General features: G+C 43.2%; 1 protein-coding gene across 13 annotated transcripts in view; it reads right to left on the reverse strand.

Moving 5' to 3' along the window:
* Window positions 1–330: 330 nt before the first annotated feature.
* Window positions 331–26,151, reverse strand: part of LOC114875474 (Down syndrome cell adhesion molecule-like protein Dscam2) — a 151,562-nt gene continuing 125,741 nt past the window's right edge. For 7 of the 13 annotated variants that reach the window (XM_029185793.2, XM_029185795.2, XM_029185792.2 and 4 more), the window contains 19 exons: window positions 22,408–22,552; window positions 21,281–21,543; window positions 19,755–19,916; window positions 14,489–14,812; window positions 11,595–11,900; window positions 11,229–11,528; window positions 10,110–10,241; window positions 9,229–9,368; window positions 8,790–8,953; window positions 8,232–8,446; window positions 6,853–7,446; window positions 6,326–6,595; window positions 5,798–6,252; window positions 5,368–5,641; window positions 5,116–5,274; window positions 4,607–4,761; window positions 2,833–3,052; window positions 2,337–2,427; window positions 331–2,263 (listed from right to left, as the gene is read on the reverse strand). In XM_029185793.2, coding sequence (XP_029041626.1) covers window positions 1,999–2,263; window positions 2,337–2,427; window positions 2,833–3,052; window positions 4,607–4,761; window positions 5,116–5,274; window positions 5,368–5,641; window positions 5,798–6,252; window positions 6,326–6,595; window positions 6,853–7,446; window positions 8,232–8,446; window positions 8,790–8,953; window positions 9,229–9,368; window positions 10,110–10,241; window positions 11,229–11,528; window positions 11,595–11,900; window positions 14,489–14,812; window positions 19,755–19,916; window positions 21,281–21,543; window positions 22,408–22,552 — 4,634 coding nt within the window. In that variant the 3' untranslated portion in view covers window positions 331–1,998. Of the gene's footprint in view, window positions 2,264–2,336; window positions 2,428–2,832; window positions 3,053–4,606; window positions 4,831–5,115; window positions 5,275–5,367; window positions 5,642–5,797; window positions 6,253–6,325; window positions 6,596–6,852; window positions 7,447–8,231; window positions 8,447–8,789; window positions 8,954–9,228; window positions 9,369–10,109; window positions 10,242–11,228; window positions 11,529–11,594; window positions 11,901–14,488; window positions 14,813–18,358; window positions 18,641–19,754; window positions 19,917–21,280; window positions 21,544–22,407; window positions 22,553–26,151 lie in introns of those variants that run through there. The other 6 variants (XM_046287923.1, XM_046287927.1, XM_046287931.1 and 3 more) reach the window with 6 other exon arrangements.

A 26,151-nucleotide genomic window follows, 5' to 3' on the forward strand; every position in this document is an offset into this window, starting at 1 on the left:
GATCGGCAGACGAGGACGAAACGCGATCGATCGTCACGTCCGCGGGATACTCTTCACCGATTCAAGCGGAAGCTTCGTCTGCGACGATTTATTTCGTCAGACGCGACAGGGAGGTTGCAATTAAAAATGATTAAAGGACACGTACGCTTGAAGATAGAATTAAAAGATCAGAAAAAAGAATTTAGGCACGCATAATTTTGAAAATGATATTCTAATTTCCGAAAGGTGTAGCTTCCTTCTGTCAATTATAGAGGGGTGAGTTATCGGGAAGGGGACGAGTAATCGTGAAACAAGCGGTCCCGTTATGGAATTAGTGTTGTATATTTTACAAAGTAAATAGAATATAAACAATCTAAAGTCGTCTAAAACACAATAGTACGAATTTCGTGGTAAATCATTCTCATATATTATAAAGTATACGATTTGTCAACAGATCGATATCTCTTCATTCGTAGCCACCGGGGTTAGCTCGCGCCCGTTGACCCCCCGGCGGTTCCGACAATAACGAGAGAGCACTCAGACTCAAAAATCATCGTCACGTTGCCGAGTGAACGATCGATTATGGTTGTACAGTGAAACTGATTCGATGACAACACATGCGTATAGACTCGGTGGGTGCGTTTTTTATTTTTCTTTAACGACAGTCGAATAAATTCCTTAGTACTCTGCTTTTGTTCTTTCTTTTTTTTTTTTTCATATATTTTTCCTGTTGCCGCCTGTTTCCTTATTCCTTCGCAGGGGATATCACACGGTCCGTCGATCGTTAATCGACGCGATAAAACTGTCGCTCGAACGATTTCGTAATTCGCGTTTTAATTAGGTACAATAAGTACAATTAGCAGCATGGTAAAGTACAGACATCTTACAGACAATAGTTTACTTTTATTTATTTTATTATTTTTTTTCTTTTTATCTTCTTTTCAACGTCAAGTTTTTACGCTACACGTGTCTACTAAACGTTTCAGTCTCGCGTTAATTGAAACGACACCGATGGACAACGACGAACATCATGTTTCTTCTCGGCCTAACGTTACTTCTTTCCCCTTGTTATTTATACATATACAACAGATTTGTTCGTGTTAAAACATGAAAACAACCGCGTGCAGACTGGCGGTAAAGGACGACGGTGAAAATGATAGAGTAGATAAAAAACGATATCTACGAAATTGGAAGACCAAGTAAACTCGTAACAAATCGCGTATTGCTCGCTTGGGATATGTACTCGATACACAATGAAATCGTTTACCGTCGTCTTGATCTGCAAACGTAGTCTTAACGATAGGACGTTCATCGACTTATCACGATCGAAAGTTTCGTTACGAACAGAGATATAATAGGAGCGTTTCTTTAGGGAGGCTAAGTCCAACCCTGTCACACTTACAGTCGATTGTGTATTTTTCTTGACGCAGTCTTTACGTTAAACTCGAACGGACGTCTTAATCGTGTAGAAACGTTGTCCGACATACAACCGCGAGAAATGACCCGATTCGAAAAGTAGGACGAATGAAGTCTCTATTTCTGATAGGATCATTTTCATTCGAACGAAAATGGCAGTCGATTAATTCGATCGATAAAGTTCTCCGATTGCGTATCGAGGATATCGATCAAATCCTCGTAGCGATGGGAGTATCGTGGTTCGCTCGAAACCTAACGAAAAAGTAGCAAAAAACGAACGTCACCTGGTCGTAGGCTCGAACGAAATGGCAGTTTGAAGAACACATGGTCGAGTTCAATACGTTTCATCTAATAGGATACGATTCACGTTTTCCCATCGACGTAGGCCAGGAACACGAGCAGGGAACAGATACTCAGTGGCCTCTGACGAGCACATTCTCAGTGGCCATTGTAATTAACGAAAGACGGACCACGGTTCTTATTTTTTTTTTTTTCTTTTTTTTTCAGTTTTCGTTATCTTTACATCGAGACAATTAAATTGGGATTTCGTTCGTTTCGCAGGATCGTGGAGATTCCATCGTAGATTCTACATAATTCAATTATTTACACCGCGATTACGAAGTCACGGACGTTTCGTTGGCTACTGTGGCCGCGATCGAGGTCGCATTCCGCCTCGCTTAGCTCAAACGCGTCGGAGAAGCCCGTGGGTGGGTCCAGCTTGGGGATGAACAAGTTCCCTGATCCGTCACGCTCCTGGTCCCGATTGGAACAGGAAGTGCTCGACTGGTGCTTGGAATTGCTAAACCCGGAGATTGGGCCGAAGTTGGAACGGGTCTCCTCGCTGGTATGACGCGCCAGCTGTAACATCCTGATCAAACATCCCTCGAATTATATCGTTCTTCTATCGTATGAAAATCATTCGGAAACGAAGAATTACTTACTTGGGTCTTCCCCTTCCAGGAAACGATTTTCTCTCAAAAATCGGTGAGGGTTCTGTAGACGTGCTAGATTCTGGTCCATGGTACAGGAAGTCTGTAAACAGAAATACAGAGGGGTCGATTTGCTTCGTATCAACGAAGCGAGCTAGTCGCGAAGCTTCTCTGTAAGCCTCTGCCGATTCCGTTCCAAAGTCTCGCGACGGCAACAAACAAGCGTGAAATACTCGATCACATGTTCGGTGCACTCTAACGAACGTAGACAGGCAACGGGGGAAACGGATGTCCGGTGGTACATATTGCGGTGCGTGGAAACGTCTCGCGACGCTCCTCCTCTCGCTCGCACCGTCCCTTTGTGCGACAAGACATCAAAGGGAGGTCGTCGAGTAGGATCGAGGAGCGCGGCGATAGACAGGGATCAAACGAATCATCGTACAGATAAGATAGAGGACGAGAAGATGGCGTTGAAATGCGAATAGAGAAGGATGAAAAGATTGCATACTGTGGACACGCGAGTCGGCCGCAGACACCGAGTGGTGCGAATCGACGAGGTGATTGGAAGACTCGGTTCGGCTGCTGGTCCCGACTTCCGTGTCGCTATCCGAGCCCAGGGTGTCGTATTCCTCCGACTCGGACTTGCCCTGACTGACCTTGTGCGTTTTGTGCAACGGCGCAGAGGACGAACGGCCTCCGCGCACCTTAGTGTACCGGTTGCAATCCGACTGCAATCAGACGGAATTGGTTCGATGAATTGGCACATCGCACGAGGAAACGAGGAGACGCGCTACACCGATCATATTTCATTTCTCAACGTTCAACGATCACCCATCAACTATAACAGTTCCTATTAATGGCGTGTAGCAGTAGCGGCTAGACTAGAGACTTTAGATCAGAGACATCGATTCACACGTTTCGTGATGCCGACGAGGATTGATCAAACTTGAACGAGACTTCTTCTCTTAACTATAACGATTGCTCTGAAACGGGAAATTTACCTGGAGACACATCTCAGATACTAAATCTTACGTCGCAATGTAAATCGGCTGCTGATGGAATAACTACCGTCTCATCTGAGACTCGATCTTGACATGTCTAAAGGCAAGTCCCATAGTGTGTAGGATGATTTAGAATCACCTCGTATCGTCGTTTATATTTGATCAACCCTCGTATAAATCCTAACCAGAGCGGAGATTAGCAATCTTCCAAATCGTGCTTTTATAGTATTTTCTTCGAATCACCTCTTAGAAAATTTCGTTAAATATTAGATATCGAATGGCAGTGATCTACAAAATCACGGTCCACACTATTGTCTCTTCTCTATAAATCGATTCGATGTAATAGTACGCTTCTTATTCTACAGCTAGTCGAGCTATGACAAGAGAGTTTGGCGAGAGATGTGTAGAATGGCGAATATATATATAATACAATGTAAAGAAGTATCGTTTGCATCGGTGTTGCGGTTCCTCGATGGACTTGATCAGGACAGATGCGAAACGAAGCAAGGTGGGACCAGCAGTCACAATGATCGATTCTCTATAATGATGCACATCTGTTCTACTCGTTTCGCGCGTTTCTACTCAATTCATCGCGAAACTTTCGTCGCCACCTGCGACGGCACTCGTAGTCGACGTTCCGGCGTCTTCTTTCCCGGTTGTTTCGCGGAAAAAAAATTCATTTATGTACAAATAATTCTCGTGCCAGACAATTTGTAAACAGCCCCGTGGTGTAGGCGGATGTGCACGCGCGATACACTGCGATTAGGATTGTGCGTAACGCGATTGGAGCAGAAACTGATGCGACATGCTGAAGCGGAATTTTTACGTTTTTCCTTCGATCGTTTGTTACACATATCTTTCCTTATTATCGATGATTATCTATTTTCAGCGTGATGGAAATGTACAGTGACGATGGCGGGAAGTAAGCAAAGCTTTTCGAGGTTTGTGATGATTTTTTTGAAAAAGAGATAAGAGTTCGTATATATTCTTGAAAATTTTGAAATTCTTTTCTGATTGTCAGTCTTGCAATGTTTTATGATCATACGATCGTTATGTAATCGAGAATTTTTATTTTTAGCCTAATCAAAATACGTCGCGGTGGAAACGTACGAACTTTTATCTGAAATAATTCCACTTAGTGAATTCGAGGTCGAAGGAAGAGGCATGCTGTGTGCGCAAGTGTGTTTTCCCATTGGCTCGATGCTCGGTGAACAGACACGAAAGGCGAACGGTGGAAAGCGATGGTGAAATGACAAAAGCAAACTGAACGGCAGACGATACCTCTCGTAATTGAAGAGTGTCGGCGGTGGACAAACGAGGATCGTGATAGACGAACGTCTGAAGAGGCGCCGCGGAATTACATCGGCTATCACCTCCTGGTGGGACACTTTCCTCCAGCTGGAACGTCGCGTACGGATAGATCTCCTCCGAGTATTCTGCAACCATTTCCCAATACGTTTTCCTTCCTGCGTTTCAACGCTCGATCATTTTGTCCCTTTAGAAAACTAAAAAAGCTGACCGTGTAACAATTTCAATACCAGGTGCAATCGTTTACATTGCACTAGTAGAGGTGTTAAAAGCATATTTGATTTTTCCTCAACCTCCGGCATAAACGTATAAATATTGAAACGAAACGTCAAGGTTATTCAATCGCGGTGAACAAAAAATTGTTGTTTCATACCGCGTCAATTAACAGGAGGAATAATGAGCGATTTTTTTCTCAAATATTTCTTTGATTTTCCGAATAACGCAAATGAAGAAATTAAATAAGCTTCCCGTTCTCTGTTTACCTGGAATTTTTTCCAAGGTAGCCATCTCGTGTATAGGCGAGCGAAGCGGTTTGCGCACCGTCGCGTAATACTGCTCGCGTTGCTCCATGTTTTGCTTATTGTCTAACGCTGCTGCTGTCTGGGCGTCGTGAAGACTCGCCATTTCCCCTATAAACGGACCTACGGTCATCGTCATCAAACGTTACCGGTAACGCGAAACGAGAAGGTTTCGGTCTACTTGAATATGTATCTCTCGACGAGGCTACTACTAACGTTTCCGGAAACAGTAAAACACAGCACCAGCTGCGGCAATGAACGCCAAGGAGCTCAGTATCAGCGGGATGATCAGCTTCAGATCCGAATAGACGGATGTGTGCTGAGGAATGTAGTGATCGATCTCGACGGCTGGCACTGTGCTGCTGGTATGCGGCTGCAGGGTCGTTATTCTATATTCGGCGACCGAGAAACCCGCGTTATTGTGCGCCCTTATCCGGATGTCGTAGGTCGTTCCCGGTTGTAGCTCACTGAGCGTGTATGTCTTTTGTACCTGAACAACGAATGCTCGAGCTATTACTGTAAAAAACGAGAGGATCGACGTTGCTCGAGGTCGATCTCTATTCCCATCGTGAGTAGTTATCGACCGGTTAAAGGGGCATTCTCACTTGAAAAAATATGGAAACGAATTTCTTTTAAATTCAAGTACCTCGATGTTATTCGACACCAACGTCCAAATGTCTTCACCATTCTTCCTGTATTCCAACTCGAAATAGGTGATCGGACATCCGCCATCGTTCCACGTGCTCAGATGAAGGGTGATCCACGAAACGTTCACCGTCACGAATTTATCGCCATTGCTCGGCGAGTCTTCCGGTTTCGAGCCTTTCGTTGTCGCCTTCACGATCTCGCTAGGGGAACCCATACCGATACGATTGTACGCCGTCAGATACATCTGGTAATCGTTGCCACACCATAACCGTGACAAGACGAAACTGTTGATCTTATGGGATACTTTAACCTCCTCCCATTCGCCAGATTCTCGTTTGTAATGGAGAATGTAACCCCTGATCGGAGCACCACCATCGTCGCCGTTCTTCCATTGGACATTTATCGAATTACTGGTCGCGCTTGTAGCGTGAAGAAAGGGAGCTGCCGGAGGAACTGTAAAATCATTACAACAAAGTTATTATTTTTATAATTTCTCTTCGGAAATATAATTCTCTATCGATCGTACCTTGCACGGTTAAACGATGCGTGATCAGATCGTAACCATGACGATTTTTCACGTAACAAGTGTAATTTCCGCTGTCCTCCCTATGGAGGTCCATGATCTGCAGCGAGCCTTCCGGTAACAAGGACACCCTGCTCGACGGTTTCACTATCTGACTCCATTGTTTCCATGTCACCGACGGCTCTGGGTTGCCAACACTTTGACACGGCAATGTCACGTTCTGTTTCCATGGAACAACCAGCACCGTGCCGAACGAATATATCGCTGCGCGAACTGTAACGATTGCGTTGTATCATCAGCATCGTTGCCTTTGCAACAGAGAAAAGCTTACATTCGAATCTGGATTATCCTTACAGCTACGGATGTACGCTATCTATCAAGCTATATCTCGAAGTATAGAAACCTTTCTAAACTTTACCTTCGTTAGCATAACGAAGAAATACCGAAAGCAAGTTTTACGAGAGACAAGGGAGACGATATCAAGGTAGCCACAAACTTGAACCCAGAAACTTTTTGAAACAAATCCTCACCATCGCTGGAAGGTGATATCGTGATGGGTTGAGTCTGAGGACCCTCGCCCACCGAGGTTTTCGCCGCGATGCTAAACTCGTACTGATTCTTCTTGTGCAATTTCTCCACCAGATAGCTGGTCTGATGAGGCGGAAGTGGCCGAGTGTCCCATTTTCCCTCCGGGCCGAGCCAACGGATATGAACGTTGTACGAGGTGATGTTGCCGTTGCTTCTGAGCGGTGGCTGCCACGAGACGATAATTGATGTCGCGGACCTGACGACCGCCTTCACGCCGGCCGGCATCTCGGGTAGATCTTCTTCGGTGACGCAGTACAAAGGCGAGGAGGCGATGCCGTCGCCGGCCCTGGTCGACGCCAACACTTGGACAGAATAATTCGTGTACTTCTCGAGGCCGTGAATCACGACGGTCAAGGCACTGGTGATCTTCATTTCCGACTTCGGGGACTCGGTCAGAGCGTCCACGTTCTCCCATATGACCTTGTAGCCTTTTAGAATCCCGTTCAGACTGGACTCGGGAGGCGAGTCCCAGGAGATCTGCAGTGATTGCGAGGACAGCGCTGTACACCGTATATCCTGCGGCGGACTGCTCGGCACTAAGGACGTTTCAACGGTGTCGGGAATCAATTATGTCGAGCTATGTCAGATTTAATTAGTACTCTATTGACTTAGAACGCGTATACGCTACTGGTCAAAAGTACGAGACCACCATGGTTGATTTAGTACCTTGCAGAAAATAATTCCTTCCCGCGGCAGTGAACATTAATTGGGTTTTCTTTGTAGGATTTCAATTTTACGAAAGTTTTAATTGAACTTTCGAAAGGAACAGGACGATAACCAACAGTGAAATGTGTTTTAACTGAAATTTCGAGACTGTTTTAAAATCCGACCAAAGATTGAAATTGCGAACAGGTTGAACAGTGAGTCGGTTTATTTGTGTTAAGAACCACGAGATGTCCGTAAGGAACGGGGCGCTGGCTGGCGGAAGTTGCAGCCGTAGAGAGCACTTCGGAGTTTAACCGGGCCGCATTCGCGATGCCAGGATTAAAGAACTTATTTGCAAGCAGATCAGTTCCAGCCTGTCGGTTCGCCGACTCCTGAATTTATTATTTATTCGAGACTCGACCGGATATACAGCGGTTCGTATTCATGGCGGAATTTATGATAGCCCTGCGAGCCTCGAGTATTATTCTCTTTATGAATTTTTTAAACGACGTTAAAACGTGTTTGTCCAATTCGTTCCAACCAATTCCACAAATCTTCAACGTTTGTCTTTCAGCAAATATATTAAGAACTTTTGCGTTTCATGAATATTACATGAGAATACAAAATTCATAGGAGTTATCTTCATTTAGAGAATCAAGGTTGATGTTTTTCTTACCATCCTCAAGGGTGGTTGCAACCACTTCCGGCGTCATGGGACCTTGACCGAGCGCGTTGTACGCTTGCACCACCACGCTGTACCTTGTAAACTTCTTCAAGTTCGTCAGCTGATATTGTCTACCGGGCATCGACGTCCTGGCTAGACCCAACGCGACACTGGCCGTCGAAATTCGCCTTTCGACAGTCCTATACGTGTACTGATCTGCTGTCAACCTAGACGTTTAATTAAATCTTTATAAGGGTCTAAAAATGAATTTTGTATATGCTGGACCGTAAGCCGTGTTCAAAAGTGCAAAGGTTATTTCTCAACGCGTACGGGTACTAGATTTTTGAAAAATATTTTGCTGTCACTGTTTCGCCAACGAAATGAACGAGCAAACGCAGAGAATGCGAATTCCTGTTATTTATCACGATTCAGAAAAGTATAGAGTATCAGCGTGTTATTCGAGAAAGCCGCACACGGCTGCAATTTGGAATGCGATCGTGGCATAGGAAACGTATTCGTGAGGTATCGATAGAAGGTCGTTAAAACGTGCCCGTTCCCTTGGATCGTTACCGATGTTCTTTGTAGCCGACGTGATAGCCGAGTATCTCTCCGTTCCATAAATCATGATCAGGTGGATCCCAGGTGACGTTAAACTCGGTCGAGCTGACAGGATCCACCTTGAGATTTCTCGGTGGTCCGCCCGGTTTCTCTCCTTCTGTCGTAGTTTCCAAAATCTGGAAAAGGGACGGATCCCAAGATACGACGTGAGATTAAATTTTTACGTCTATCCTTTATTTTTTCCTCCTTTTATGGTTCGGGAAACGTGAACTGTATGAAATATCGTATAATTTTTTATCGCTATAGCGATTCAACGAGCAAGAAAATTGCGGTCCGACGCATCGTGGGGTCGTTCGAACGCTTTGAAACGGAGCCTCCAAGTATGAAACGAGTTTCGAATCGTCGGTTTGTCGGTGTGAAAAATATTTGCTCCAGTTTCCGCGATACTTACGTCGCTCGCCTGACTTCGGCCCAGTTCGTTCTCCGCGTAAATTCGGAATTGATAAGAAACCGCCGGACGCAAACCGTTCACGTGCGCGTGTGCTTGTGTTCCCGGCACTGCCGTGTGAAACGTGTGATCGTGCCACACTTCTGCAACATAAATCGCCTGGATCAGTGGGAAGAAATAGGCTCCAGGTACCTGTTGAGTCTCTGGAACAGCTTGCTTTCAAATAAAAGATGCTACGCTCACAGTGGTATAGAATTAAATTGATACTTCTTATACAGAGGATTATTTATAAAATTATACTTATTTTAGAGATTTTATATGTAGAATAGATAAAAATAAGAGTAGGGTATACGGGATGCATGCAGTTTCATGCAGTACATGGAATATGAGGTTTGGGTGCACGATAAATGCATTAAATAACGTGATTTATACGTCTGTAATAACTTTAATACTGAATAATCTGTAATCAAGTAAAACTATTGTAATTTTTTAAAAAACTTCGTTTATATTTAGTTTTTATATGAACACAGTTATTTTATTTCTCTCCGTTTATTATTACAATTTAGTTAATAAATATTTTGATATAAAAAGGAAAGGTTGTGCTACTTTTTCCGGTCTCGGTTCCTTCTTAATTACTTATTGTTAGTTATTATTTGTTAAAAAATGAAACTACTGTGACTGAATAATGTCAAATAATTATGAAATATTTTGGCACAAACATTTTTCTTGTAAAGATAATAATTTTTGCGTAATTATAGTCCGAAATCAAATTGTTACTTTCGATCCCGGTCTCCCCTACCAGAGGAGGGAAGCGTCAATTGTCAATCTCTCACGTAAATTGAATTTTCTGAAAAATCATCAACGGACGATCTAGATATACTTGCCAGTATCAGTTTTGTATTCGATGATGTACTGCGTTATCGGGCTATTCCCGTCCTGGCTGGTGGTCCAGCTGATGTTGATGTAGCGGCTTCCCTTCTCGATCACGTGAAGATTTCGCGGGAAATCCGGCGGTTCTGTACAGTTTCCGGCAACAAAATAGCTTTCGTTAGCCGCATCATGATCCCCGATGAAACGTCTGTCGCAGTGTCGTTGCGCAACACGAAGCGTTCAACCGAAACGTATTTCATTTTGCGGTCTGGCTAAGCCGCCGTGTGGTTATCTCGTCTGTCGTGGGTACACACTCGGTACTTGGGCGAAAACGCATTAAATTAAATGGACGAGTCGCCAGGCGACGGTACACATTACGATAATTACGCGTACCGCGACAACGTTATATGCAAATACCAAGAGTGTTCTTGGAAACATTATCGAAATTGTTTCATCGTAAGTGGTTGATGCATTACGCCGATAACGTCCTTATCGGAAATTATACGAGGCGTTAAAATGAAAAATTTTAATCGGAATCTTCGATTTTTAGATAACAATAGATGAAATGTGGAATCACGTATTGATTTCTATTGAAAACAAATTCCTATTCCATTAAATGTAACAAAAGCTTTCTTGGTAAAGGACCAATTACTGTGGATGTAGAACGTATTCGTGCACCAATTAATCTCGCACAATGAAAAATTAACGTTTATTAATTTTGCTGCATAAAATTGAAATTTATTAATAAATTTCAACGAATTCAACTTCGCTCGTGCATAACTTCGAATTTAATTAATTGAATTCTTAGAAAAATTGCAGCACGTATGAAATTACGGAAGTTCTACAAAGCATTAATTAAACTGTTTGTATCATTTCTGCTGTTGTAATAATAATACTCGAATAATAATTTCAGTGAATTGCAAATTATTTTTTAAACGCCATTTACGTGTGTTCCAAGAATCCCAGGAATTCCTCGATTTTTCCACGATATTTCCTCGCGAGTCTGATTTATACGAGTCGTTACGCCGATACCGAGGATGTCGTAAATAATTCGTAGCCAAGGTGAGATCCTTACGATTGTTTTATATGCACGGTTCACCGGAAACTTGTACGATAAATTCGTTCCCCATTACCTTGTATGTACAAATGGATCGTCATCTCGTCGCGGCCGTAAGCGTTCGAGGCGATGCAAAAATATCTTCCGCTGTCCTCTCGGCTGGTGCTGATGAATTCAAGGGTGCTGATGCTACCGTCGGTGGTGTTTTCTTCCTTGAGCGTGTACCGATAATCGGACAGCTTCTGTTCCAAGTGCGAACCCGCCTTTTTCCATAGTATTTTTAAGGGATGATCGCCTTTCGCCTCGCAACGCAGCGACGCGCTCGAGCCGAGTCTAGCTGTTTGGTTACGATGTTTTTCCACGAAGTGGGCCGGCACTGTGTCGAATAATCATCGAGTATGATTAACGAATTCGTTTGAATATGTCATCAAAGACGTCTTACCGTTCACCGTCAGATGTACAACTTTGCTAAGTCCAGCGCCGATTCCATTAACCGCCTCGCACAAATAAAACCCTTCGTGGTCCTCTTGAACTCTACCGAACACCAGTGACCCGTTCGAATGTATCCTCAGGTCCTGCGTGTGTTCGTGTATGACAATGTCGCGATAATCGCCGGGTTTCTTGCCGCTAGCACGACGCCACGAGACTGCCGGGGGCGGAAATCCGTCCGCGTGGCAGTGAAGGACCAGTCGTGACATTCCTTCTGAAGCGCGGACATCTTGGGGCTCCATCACCCAACGGGGTGGCACTATTTCGTACAACACCGGTCGTTAGTCAGCCTGAAGTTCGCGACTTTAACGCAACGAGCACGGTGGCATCTGAAATTTCATTGTTCCTCATCCTCCTCCCATTTCACTTGCAAATCTCGTCGACTTTTAATGGATCCTAGCTCGAGTCGAGCTTCTCTTCCATCTTTTACCAGCAATTATCGCGGTCGAGCTTGTTAGTTTGTAAAATTTCTGCCTAGTCGTCGCGATCGAAAAAATGAAAAAAAAAAAAAAACGACCAGGTAGAAGCTCGAACGAAAACCGAAGGGATGGTTTTTACGGGGAGGAGGAGCGTCTCAAATGCCATCGAGTTCGCGTCGTAAGCTTATTGCGCCGAGGCAAGAGCGAACTTCTCGAATTGGCCTACTGCAACTTCCTACTTCAGCGCAAAGTGAAACAAAAGACGTAATTTAAAGGGTGCACGAACGATCGACGAGGGAAAATCGAGGTGGAGAGAGGAAAAAATTACGTCAAGGTACGTTCGTCGATCGTACCGAATTCTTCTGTTCTTTTTACCCTCGTCGATCGCGCGGAAGGCAAGACAGGAGTAAATTAGGAGACGTGAAAAGGTATACGAGACTTCGAAATTCAGAGAAAAGGGAAGGAGAGAAAGTTAGAGAACGAACAGTGCGAAACTCGAGAATTTTCCTCGCGGTCCGTGACAGAAGTGGTCTAAAATAACTGTGAACATCGTGGACAACCACAGTGAACTAGAACAATGCAGAAATCAGTGCTGTGCGGACATTTTGACTCAAGAACAATGCGGTGATTGTGCATTTGCGTACATACACGTGAGAACAGTGGAGAAGGCCTTTTGTGTCTTAATCAAATATTTGTGCTGCTCAATTATTTGCGATCAATTATTAGAATGATAACACGTGGCAAATAATTTATGGATACCTCTATGAGGTATCGACAGAAAGAAAATCAATATATGTCATTCGAACCATTGAATTATTCGCCACGCGACATCGAATAAAGTGCAATACATAATCGTCGGCTAAGTGATCGCTTGGATACCGGAATAATTTCCAGGGAGACGATAAGGGTGGTGTGTGCCAAGTGTTCCATAAACGAAATAATCGAACGAAAAACGAAGGGCAAGATTGAACGTAACGAACATAAAATTAACAGAACGTGTGTGTGCATATATGCGTGTGCTGATTAAGTAATATCCGAGCGGAGACTCGGTGCTTCAAGTTTGAACTTCGAGGCTGCTGCTGGTACTCGCGCTAAATTCAAGATGTAGTGGTGCTACACCGAAGCCGAATTTTGCAAAAGTGGCTGGTGCCCTTTCATGCAGAATCCCTTTCCTTCGACGAGTACCGGGATCGTTGTTTCCACCTTGTCGAACTATCAATACGTCCCCGCACATATGCTGTGCCACTTACCGAAATTCCCGTTCATTTAGAAAGACAGGGTGGAGTTTAGGATCGCGGTACATCGTCGAACTCGAAAACAGGGAGAGGTGCGATTTCATAGATAGTGCGTCTGTGAAATACACAACTAGACATAGTACGTATAACCGTGATAATAGTGATAACGCTATCATATTGTGCGGTGCTCAAGTGCGTTGGTGCGTCGCTTTGCTGGCTGGGCGGCTGCTGCTGCTGCTGCATATTATTCGGATCGTTTCTGATACCGAATCTAGAGCTGCGTTTTTCCATTCGATTCGTCTTTCGCTCGATTTCGACTCGTTCGTACGCGAAACGAACCTTCGATCGTGAAATTGAAATATCGTTTCGATTCTCTCATTGTCGCTTTGTCCCCTATTGCTATCACCGCCTTGCGAGCTACTTGACGTAACAAGTTGCCGTGGAATGGTAAAAAAAAAAAAAAAGAAGAAAAATAAGATAAAAAACGGTAACCGTGTCGATCGTTGTTACGCAATGACGATTGATCGATCGTATCTCTGTTGTGTAAGATAAGAACAGATAACAGAGAGAACAAATGTATATCTCGCGAACGAAAGAATCCGCAGCCCTAGCTGACAATACGTCGCATGCTACTTCGAATAATTCGCGACTGCGTTGGCTGCGGTTGCTGCGGCGGCTGCACGGCTGCGTTTACAAGTGATTACACAATACCAATGATAACAATAACCATAGAGAATATAAATTTGCACGGACTGGTTCGCTGGAAATCGAGCGTATAATCGTTCACCTTGATGTTAACGGCGTGGAATTCCTTTTCACGTTTGTATGGAATTAGAAACACTTTAAAAATACATTCGATTATTCAATGACAATTATCGAATCGTTTTGGTATCAAAAGCGTTTCCAACGAACCACTCCGTGCATAGTAAAACTTCGATAAGATAAAATGGCCACTCTGGAAGTTCTGAGAATTTCAACGAAGCTTTAATGAATAGACGATCATTGTGCGTAAAGATTGTCAGAACTTTTAGCGTGAGCCTGATGTATGACAGATAAAAGGTGCGCTGCGGTGCAATTTAAAGAAAGAGTGATGGTGAACGGCATTGAAGAAGAATAACGCCGATGAACGAGTCCGTCGACGAGCTTTCGTTCGTCAACATTCAAGCTCGGCTGTCTCTGATGGTCTACTTTACCGCGAACGATCAATTCGGCCGTCCAGAGGACCTCGGCCACCGAATTGCGCGCCAGGCAAGTATAGTTGCCGGTGTGAGCAGCGCTGACGCGTTCGATAACTATGGTACTGGAATGGGCGTCAATGTTGGTTACGCGTAGCCCGGCGGGTGTCTGTAGCCGACTGTTCCCGTAGCCGGCTGAACTGGGCCCGGCGATCGGCTCGCCGTCCTTGGACCAGGCGATCGTGAACGGAGGATCGCCCTTCTCGACCATGCAAGTTACTTGGGCACGCACGCCCTCCGAGAGATCCTTGTTAAAGCTAAAGGGAGCTATCGTAGGTGGAACTGCACAAAAAACAAAAAAGATCAAGCGATGAGCGTGTGTGATAGCTACGTGTCACTGTGCGTCTATACGCGTGTCTTCTTTTCCCCGCGATCCTCTTCCAGGAGCTGCTGCTGTTGATTCCTGTTGAACGATCGATGCGCGTTTCAATGTATTGTGATCGCATTTTGATCCTTCAAGAAGGATATACTCGTTGAATTTGTCTTTGAGCAATGATAACGAAAAAGAGTGATAATGGAAGATTAAAATCTAGTCTGCCTAGCAATATTGTAGAATTAATCTTTTGCTAAGGTAACAGGTAACTAGGATCAAATTCGAGGAGCTTCGACCGCTGAAATAAGGGTTTCACTCGAGTCTCCTCTGCTTGCGAATATCTTCCTCCTCGTACTAGTTGTTCCACGGTAGTTCAGATTATCTTACGGATATGCCTGAAATATCTGCACTTGAGCGAACTTTAGCCATCGTGGTTGATAATTCAAGGTACAATATAACGATTAAACCATGCTTTTAACGACGATTTGCGAGCTTCCCGATGGAAATGAACAAAATCTCGCCGGGAATAAAATTGTAACGCTTATCGATGAAGGGATTTCGCGCGTTTAACGCGACTTCTCGTTTCGATACGATCCGTCGTGCTTTGAAGGATTACACCCTTCTAAGTCCATTAACTTTATTAAAGCTCGCCGAATCTGTCGTTCGTAGGTATCGGTTCCGACGTAACCCACGCATTACGCTGTCCGTAATGGACATCGGGATAACGTAATGCGATAACATCGACGGTGCTTATCAACTCTGTTGCCGCGCGCGTCATTACGCGTACGCCATTACACGAATAGGATCGTATTAATATTGACGAAGTCACGAGTACCTCGACGTGGTTATCGTGCGAATGAATGGCGATACGTTGATGAAATAAAGCACCCATTTATGTTAGTTGAGGTTAATAAAAGGTAGATCGATCGTTGAAGCCGATCGGTGATTTCGTAGATATTGCCTGGTTCATCGAACGATTTAACGAGTTCGCCATAATCGTTACATATACAAGCACAAATTTTTATTCGATATCCCGTAATTCTACTACGATGGATGTATAATCATATTGATCGTGCTTCGTAAATAAAAGCCGCAAAATGCAAACAATTTGTTTATGAAGGTTACGTTATACGTACAACAAATAAAACTGTGCTTGAATACGTATGCGCGTATATTTGCGTTTATTAAATAATATTTGAAACGTTCTACGCGATTCAATTTTCACACCCTTTTATTTATACGTCAAAATGATCCTGCCACTGTCCCTCTGATATTGGACACCTGACGACTCCGATCGATCAGACAGAACCCGCTGTCTTCGAAATTGATTTTCGCCAATATTTTCATACGTACGGCTCTTTAACCGACACACTTGATTTTATGAAAACCGAACCACGGACGTAGTGGCGTGGAACGACAATAATAACTCGGCTCGTTGGTCCTGGTGAGAGAGATAGCCGCGCGGAGGCAGGATATTCACTGCCCCCGAGGTATTAGAACAGAACGCCACGGTTGTTTGAGAATAATTGAGAAACCGTACCGGGGGTAGCAGATAGCGTAGCGTTACATGAGTAATGCCCAAAGAGTGCCACCGACCTATAGGATACAAGTGCGCGCATGTGTGTGTGTTGAGTGTTGTATGTATGAGGGTGTACACGAATATCAACCGAGTTACGCGCAACGAGACAGTTCGATAAACGAACAAACAAAAACGAATTCATACCGTGTTTGACGATAAACACGGCTGACGTTGTTTGTACCGAAAGACGGGTGGCTATGCACCTCTGGCACGTTTCAGGCGCAAAAAGAAAACGATAATAATCCCTGAAAGCTTTCATGATTTTTGGAAAAGCTATGTCAGGTTTCTGAACGAGAGATGCCAGTAGAAACGTGGAAGACAATTTCAGGAGGATCAGATGACACAATTCTTAACGCATTGGTGATAAGTGAGAGTAAATTGTTGGCTCGAAATTACAAATAAATATAAAAAAATTGCTACTGCAATTCGAGTCCCTGATTTCTTATCAAGAATCTTTGTATATATTTTATGGCGATAGTTCTACGGCGTGTACTTGCACACTGTCACCAATGCGTTGATATACCAGGAAGAAAAATCAGACGATCATTTACTGTGACAGTCGGTAGAAGCGTGTAGACATTCCGCGACGCGTGTAACCGAGGATGCTGTTTCGGCTCGTCGCTCGTCCCAGAACAACACGTTAAAATCACCCTTAGGCCGTTCGTTTCGTACGTCGGGCTAGAGTTTCGTTCGTTCCGCTTGCACTGATTTGTTCGTCTAGAACAAGGGGGTGGTTTTTAATGCCGGCTGCCCCGCCGCGCGACAAACGGGGAAACGTCTCGCTCGCTCGTGTGCGTATGCAAACGAGCATGGAAAGAGCATCGAGGAGGAAAAAAAAAGGGAGATCCGCTAGGTAGAATTCTCGCCCGAGGATGAACAGCGTACGACGATTGAACTTGCGTGCTTTACATGGAGAGTTTCAAACCGTTGAGAGGTCTTGTCGAGTGACGATTAATATCGACGATGTCAACCACTTCAGCCTTCGTTCCTTCTTTCAGTTTCACGGCCATCCTTCGACAATGTCAACCGCGTTGCACGAATTCAAGTAGGTTTATGTTATTTTCATAGTTACGGAAGATTTTCTATTTAGACAAAAGTTACGTTTCGAGTGTTTTCTTATTCTAACCCTTAACGGTCCAATGCCGCAATACATTATTATTATTGGATCGAATACCACGTATATTTCGGCAAAAAACATTTTATTATTTTTGATTGTTATTGGTGTCATATTACTTTAATAATATATCAATGAATTTTGACTAAAACTTCTGACTTGATATAAAAATCTTTAGTATAATTTGGACCAAGCAGTATGTAAAGTTGAAATACTTTTGGACCTTTAAGGGCTAAGACATTTTTACCTAACGTTAGAGACGAAACAAAATAGAGCGCGAAATCGTATAGATCGAGCTGGGGACCGAATGAAAATTTCCTAACCGAATAGTCGGACCTCGGTGGTACAAATAAAAGACGTTGGTGGTTGAAATTGGTAACCGTACAGACTGGAATAGAAAAAAGATTCAGTAGGGTTGGCGAGGGTGTGGAGCATAGTGAATGGTTCCCGTGGTTGCTGAAAAGTTCCGACTCTGTCGGTGAACAAACGATAAACGCTTGGCCGCGTTCGTTGGCCTACGTCGGGCGCGAACTTTTTATTCAGGGCTGGTCGATCCCGATGCCGTTTCGACGATCACGATGTCGTGCTCTCGTCTTGCACCTTTTATTAGCCGATGAATTTTCTACGGTGCAAATGGTACCTTTTGAAAATGTCTCCCATGAGTCGTTCGACGAAATAGAGATAAAAGAAAAACCGCGAGCCATCGTGATCGTCAACATCCGCGTGTTTTGGGTAAAATGGAAAGAGACGGAAAGAGAAATCATAGGAACATCGTTCAATTCCCGAGGAAGGGGGATGAAAACCGTGCCCGTTCCTGCGTACCGTGGACCAATAAGGATGCCGTGCGAGACGTTTTGGCGGCATCGTTGCTCGCGACGCACGTATAGTTGCCGTTATGGGCCGTAGTTGCGCTCTGTATCATCAAAGTGAGATCGTATTCGCCGAAATGATGGGTGGTCGTCTCCGTGGAATTCAATTGCTTGCCATCCTTCAGCCAAGTGATCTTCAACGGTGAATCGCCCTCGCTGACCACGCAGGCAACATGTATCCGAGCGCCTTCTTGTATATTGGCAGGAAAGCTAAACGGATCGATTTTAGGCGGTACTGAAAATTACAGGAATCACGAGACATTTTACTTGAACACGGCCCGCGAACCACCTGCTCTTTATTATCCGTCGCTTTTCATCGCCGACAGTCTCGAGCTTGCTCGACAGACCAAAAGAAACTTTTCTCTTTTCGCTCGACCGATCGATAATGCCCGCTTCGGAAATGATCGCGAGATAATTGAAAACGGACAAAAGGTGCACGCATCGATCGTTATATCGTTCGACGCGAACTTTTTCATTGCTCGTTCACTTTTTTTCCCCTGCTTTTCGGAACTCTCGCGAAGCGAGATAGCTCGATTCCAGCGATTCGACGCGAATTACGTTTTCAATGCTCTTCTATGCCCCCTTAAACCGATTACTCTTTTTACCGCGTCACGTTATCCTCTCGACTCTCGAGTTGAATCGCGTGCTAGTTATGAACGCGTATATGTTTTGCGTACAGCTAATTTCGCAGTCTTCCGGATGCACTTTGTGCATTTTTTTTCAGTTTTTTCTTTTTCGAAAAATGTTCACGGGTACAACGCTTTTATTCGCTCTACCTGGGAGAACGGCTCGATGCAACTGCTGCGTAAAAATTGTTATTAATTCAAGAAAAGTTTCACAGTCTTGTCGATTCGATGCTATAATTGGATAATTAATCAATTAAGAAATCATTTGGAATAACAAAGTAGAGGAAATCGTCGTGTGTGAATTTAAATCACCAATGAAAAGCACGAAGATTCGTGGAAACTCAACTGCACGTTGGAAAATGAACCGACTGGAATTTCTTTTTACGCTATAAATTGCAATTTCAGTTAGCAAATATCAATTTCGCGCGGAAATAACGATCCCTTTACAGTTCAACCGTACACAACGAAAAGCTGCAAAAAGAAATATTATTCAAACTGTCAGATCGATAGGAAAACTCAAACTACCGTGTGTTTATATTTTTCGTAACATGTTTTTTTAAGCAAAGACCGGTAAAGGAGACAAAGTATGAAAAATCCTGACAGAGCGGATTAGCTTCGCTCACGAGATAGTACACGTTGTTATTCCAATTTAAAAGGGTAGAATCTCGATAGAAAACAGCGAGACAAATGAAGGAAGTGAAAAAAAGAATGGAAAAACTTTACCTTTCACTTCGATGTGAACCGTTTGTGAATCAGATCGTCCTTGCTTGTTCTTTGCCGTACACGTGTAAGCGCCATGATCTGTACTCCTGTCGACGTGATACAGCACCAGTGTTCCATTTGAGAACACTACCTGTCGTCGACTCGTTGGCAGCACTTTACCATCTGCGAATCAGAAATCAGTTTCTTGCTTTCTAGACAATCGCTCGTCACTTCAAAGCTTCTAATATCACATCGTTGACCGGCAATTTTACGGAAAAACTATCTCATGTCACCGGCTATTATTTTGCGATTGAACACGACGAAGAAAGATTTTACAATGTCCTATATTACCCTGAGTTTCGAAAATTAAAGTATCCAATGCAAGTGCAAACACCAGTTAACACTCGTGACCGGTCAACAATGTAATATTATGGCGGGTATAAATCGTCAAATATGAATTTGAAAATTAGGTCATTAGGTGAAACGAAAATATATCTCCATTAATCGTCAAGTTTTGGGCAAAAAGGGAATCCACATGCTTCTGGCTATTTCACGTGGAATGCACAGTGTCACGGTGTCGCGCGTAGCCGAACTTTCAATCCGCTTTCGTAGTCGCGGATCGACTTTGAAAGTGTTACCGGCTCGGTATTGCGCGTCCAACGTCACGCTACATCGCTCGTAAAAGGGAGAAAGTTAGGGGGCACCGTTTGAAACTTTTCCACGAGTTCGGTTCATCATTACCGGAAAAGAAACGGTGGAACTTCGCCGTTTCGACGACGCTCGGAACCGTCGAGTTTCTCGCTCGACTCGAATAAAGCCAGCCGACCCGACCCTCCTTCCTTCCGTATCTACCACCGCCCTCCGCTCGCGATTCCGCTACGAAAAAGTTCATTTAAACCGCTCGAAAAACCGACCTGGTACTTTCAGTTTCTCTGAAATTTCATTCGTCTCCATGCCAGTAAGATTTACGAGCGAATCTGAACGGCAACTTATTTACGAAGCCGTTTCTGACTTTTGAATATTTCAATCTTTTACTTCCTCCCTTACGATCTCTTTTCTGGTGTTTGCGTAAGTAAAATAGATTATCATTGTTATCGTTACAGTATATAATTAAGTGATAATACTAGAACTACAGTCAAAATGACTGGTTTCAAGTTTCTTATTTTAATTTATTATTTATGTTTACAAAATTTTGGAAAATGTGCGCTAACCATTTATGAACTCATCAAGTTGAAAATTTTATAATTGTAATTACTCAAATCATGATTATTTTAATTACCATTTGGCACTAGAATTAATATAATATTAATAATACTCAGAATTTTGTGTAATTTCCTTCAATTACTGGTATTTGACATATTAACGCTAGAATGACCAAACTAGTCTAAATATCTGGTTTCAACTGTCTATTAATTTATAAATTTGATCGAGGTAGTTTTGTTGAAATTCTAGTAATAATAAAAGAAATGTCAAGGCTATCGTCTCATAGATCTTGAACCCAAATGTATCAGCTATAAGTCTTAGCAGGACACGACCCTGTCACTGACCTTTCTCCCACGTGATGCTAGCGATCGGGAAACCAGCGACCGGACATTTGATGACGGTGGTTTCGCCAGCCACCGCGGCGTAGTTGCCCATGGGTCGTACATGGGGCAAACCGTAAATGTTGAGACGAGCCGAATGGTGAACCTTCGCCATTCGATTCGATGCCGTGCACTGATACTCACCGCCATCTTCCACGTGAACCACGCTTATGTTCACGTGCGATATCACGTCACCGTGTACAGTCACATATTGGCCGATCATAAACCTACGAGCAACAAAGATTTTCCGTTACGCAACTTTGCGCCCATCTCACTTTTCGCGTACAAATCAATACGGTTGAAAAATATTATCACAAACTTTTTATTCATTAAATCGTCGTTCAATTTGTAAACTACTTGAACCGAGATCATTCGAGAAAAGTTATAACCAATTTACCGCGAACGATAAAGTTATTACTTAAGAGAAATTGCTTGAGTAATTTGCAGAGGTTGAAATATCTACGGCATGGAATGCAGCAATGTTTCTGTAACTTGCAGTGTAAATATTTCAACAGCATGGGAACATTGAAATTACTGTTACCACTATAGCTTGTTTGAACAATGTACAAATAATACCCACGATTTGATACACCCCTGAGGAAAAGTGTGAAACAAGTTTCTTCTATGTTGAATGATATAATAGAGCAATCAAGAGTGATAACAAAAAAGTTATAAAACACGGATGAATTATTAATAGCGTGTACACAGTCTCGTCGAATCTATCATTCTAAATCGAGCGACTCTAAAAAGTTTAGACTGAGCCCGGTTGATTGGTAATTTTCCCCTCAATTGGTTCAGAGAATCGAAGCCCGCAGGGAGGTATCAGTTCCCACGGGGGCTGCGTTATAACGGGCTAGCCGGTCTGATTTTCCGTTGATCGTAATACCAGCGGTTTAATAACCGAAAATAATTGTGTACACACTATCCATCGATTTTTGACCGTAAAAACTTTCTCCTTCCCGTTGTCGATGAGCTTTGAATTCTGAACGCGTTACTTACCCCTTTGAAAACGAAACGGATTAAAGCTATCACTTCGAAGAGTGAATTTTCCTTATTTTTAGAGATAAAGAAAGAAAAAGGGTGCTCGGTACCTGTCGTTCTGAGGAAGAGGAAATCCGTCCAAGGTCCAGGAGAAGTGAGGCGTCGGATTTCCTGTGGCTATGCACTTCAACGACACCGAAGGGCCAGGCTGGATGGTCTGCTCGATGAATTTGTACACAAGCTGCGGCGCCGCGTCTGAAGAGCATACCATTAAGCTTAAATACTTCTCGATCATCGCGAAAACCGTGGGCGGAAATGGTTTTTATAATTATGCAAATGGTGGCGGGGTAATGGTGGCCAGAGTGGTGATGGGAAAAGGAAAGGATTTTTTTTTAGGCACTTTTATTTTACAGATAATTGATCTTGAAGACAGAGCAGTTATAATTTTTCAGAAGCGTGCATCGTTAAAGAATGAAACGTTAGATATCAGATATTTTTATGCGTTTCGTTTTTCCCACTACTTTGCGATCGAACGGAATTTCAGTTCGAATTTGAAGCAGGCCCTTCCGGCGAAACTAACACGATCGTATTGGTCTCGGGATTAAATGACGTTTCTAGCAACATTACACTGGACCGGCGTGTTTCAATTGCAGCGGGTAAAATCGATCTCGCCTGAATTCGGTCAGAATCTCCATCGAGATTTCGAAATAATTCAATGGCGCGTGGATACGCAGTATAAGCAGGTAAACGCATGCAGATCGTTTGCAGGGATTTGCATTCGAGAATCGTGTTCTCTGTTTTCACCAATCGAATACTTTTTTCTCGTTCAATACACGGTATCGTTTGAAGCTAAACGAATTCGGGCTAAACTTGTATATGTTTAAAATGAAATTTCTTTGTATGCAAATAACAGGTTTTGAATTCTCTTCTGTCGGTCTGGATGATAATTTTGCACGCCGTTATGGTGATAAGGGCAAGTCTAATCAAAATCGTGGATAGGCGGAAGGTTGAATGGGAGAAGGTAACCAATGGCAGGTAAATTCGCAAGGTTGGACGAGTTAGCTTGCGGGCGAATTTCGAAATGGTACACCTGGTTCAGTCGGGTGTACGGTACGCACACAAGGAACGGCCCGGACGTTCCGTGGAAATGATCCTGGCTCGCCGCAAGGCGGGGTATTATGCACGCAACATTTACATGACAAGGCCTGTACGCGGGCAGAACTATCGATCTGCGGTTTGACGCCTGAACTCGAGTGCCGCCTAGTGAATTAACCCCAAATTATAGAGCCGACAATAACCGAGGCACGGAGCTGCGCGGCTGTTTGCTCACGGCGTAAATCAGGATGCCACGTATTGCCGGATGCCACGCCCCGTTTTGCCGATCTCCTATTATTTTACGCTACCAGAACACCCCCTGTTTATGGGTCAGTTATCGAAAACTTTCTAATGTCCGTTGACATCTTCTTGAGAATTACAAGTCGAGCATTGACGTTCAATTTGTAAGACGATGATGTACCACTCGTGTTAGATGTATTATTTGTTGCTTGTAAATCATTGTAAAAGATGATAAATATTAGGATTTATCATGTAGATGTCGAGGTGTCTTGATTAGAACGGTGAGCTTCATATGTTTTATAGTACAGTGGACGGATATTTTCAGTAGTATAGGTCGATCATATAGTCGACACCGTATGCTATTATGAGACACTCATTCTTTTTGGTTAATTATTGTTAAAGATAGTCAATTTTGGGATTTACAACTCACGTCATTAGGATCTTGATCAGCATAATGAGTTCGATACCCTTTACAGTACAGTAGATAGATATTTTCAGTAGTACAGATCGACCATATAGTCCACACTGCACGTTATTATAAGACACTCATTTTTTCTAGTTAATCATTGTGAAAGATAGTTAATTTTGGAATTTATAATTCACGTTATTAGGATCTTGATGAGGATAGTGAGCTTGGAACGGTTTATAGTGCAGTGATCAGACTTTTCAGTAGTACGGGTCAGCCATATAATCGTCACCATGTGCTACCACGAAACACCCATACCTTTTTTATTGATCATAGTAAAAGATAGTACATTTTTAGATATTTTAACCAGAATAACAAGTTTGGGGTGTTTTATACTTTGATGCACAGACATTTTCAGTAGTATAAGTCAGTGATATATCCATCATCGTTCTTCATTCAGAGATCGTAAAATGAATTTTTCCACTGTCGGGTGTATAAATTGTTACCATTATAACCGAGGTCAATGGCCTTACGAAATCGAAAAATATTCAAGCAGACTTCGAGCAAATAATTGAATAGAGGGACCTTTTAACAGCGTTTCGCTTCTTTTATTTTCAAATAATTAGTCATGATCAAACACCGCGTACTCGTTAATACGAAACAGAGCGTATCAGGCGCAGTGCAAGCGATGCGATTTGCGAGCCGGTAATTCGACAGGAAGGCATTATTTACCGTGACGTGATTGCCGGTCGTGTAAACGCGTTAAAGCGGTATAAATAAAATGGAAGTTTGCCAGTATCGCGAAACTGGCTGGAAATTTCTCGTTTCACGAGAATGTCGATACAATAACGTCGCGTGAAATCTCGGCACGATTTTTCTTCCTGGTCAGTTTCTTTTGAAAACGAATCGTCATCGACTCTCGAATCCCCGGTATATTAACTTCACGCACGAAACCGTGAACGAAAACAAAAAAAGAGCAAGTGAAATAAACGCGATGCATTTGACAAAATATTTCGCAATTTCCACGAGTATCCCACGGAATCATTTGGCACGAGCCCAAAACCGACAGCTTCTCCCACTCTAATTCTTTTTCCCCGCCATATGTGCGTTTCCATAAACCGTTCTGCTTTCGTCGACCGAATAAATTGAAAAAAAAAAGCGGGGAAAAAAGCACGGCGGATGAGAACATTCTACGTTACGAGCATACATCTGTTTCCCCCTTTTCAATGTTGGCTCGCCATCGTTACAAAAGTTCGCCGCTTTGATTCTTTGCCTTTGTTGCGCGAGAGGATTAGTCCGCTTCCAATTATTTCGAATTGCACAAAGCGACAAGCATCGAACGAGAGATTTCGACTTTTTCAAATCTACTCGTCCGGCCGAACGCATGAATTATTTAAAAGAACAATTGTTCGAACGAGAAGAGGCTACGTCTTCGCGAACAAAAGAGGACAAAGAGCCTCCTCCCCGTGACTTATCGACGGTTGGAAAGTGAAAGTTATTAATCACGAAGAAACGGTTTTTTCCCCCAGTTACCATCGACCACCAGCCGGGTGAAATTCCAAGTTTTTTAAACGTTTAAAAATTTCCACGGCACAACGCCCCGACTGAGAAATACAGTCGAACCGAAAGATAAACGGACGTCTGCCTTTTTTCACCCGTTCCCTCGTTCGACGACACATCGGTCAATACTCTCGTGCACTACATCGACGTCTGCCAAATAAAATGGAACCTTTTGTCTTCATTACAAACGCTGCAAATAATTATCGGACGAAACGTAAAATCGGATGTGTCTGGCCCGTTTTCAAAACGATTCAAGTCAATCGCTGTCTGTCGCGAAATTATTTCTGTTTAACCCGCCACAAATAGCATCGAGAATTTTAATGGAGCCAGGTCAAGTAGAATACATTGGACTAAATATATGTTAGTACATTTAACGATGTTCTTAAGGGTAGTCGATTGAATCTTTGACGATTGAACGCGTTCTTATTACTACAGCTTTGGAACGTGTTCCAGCTGTAATTGTGGTAGAATTGTATACAAAGTACGTATTCAAGATGAAGTACAATTAATTCTTAAGAGTCTCTGTCGTTGAAAAGAAAAAAAATCATTCTTG

This window comes from Osmia bicornis, chromosome 1, assembly GCF_907164935.1.
Source record: "Osmia bicornis bicornis chromosome 1, iOsmBic2.1, whole genome shotgun sequence".
In the NCBI taxonomy this organism is placed as follows: Eukaryota; Metazoa; Arthropoda; class Insecta; order Hymenoptera; family Megachilidae; genus Osmia; species Osmia bicornis.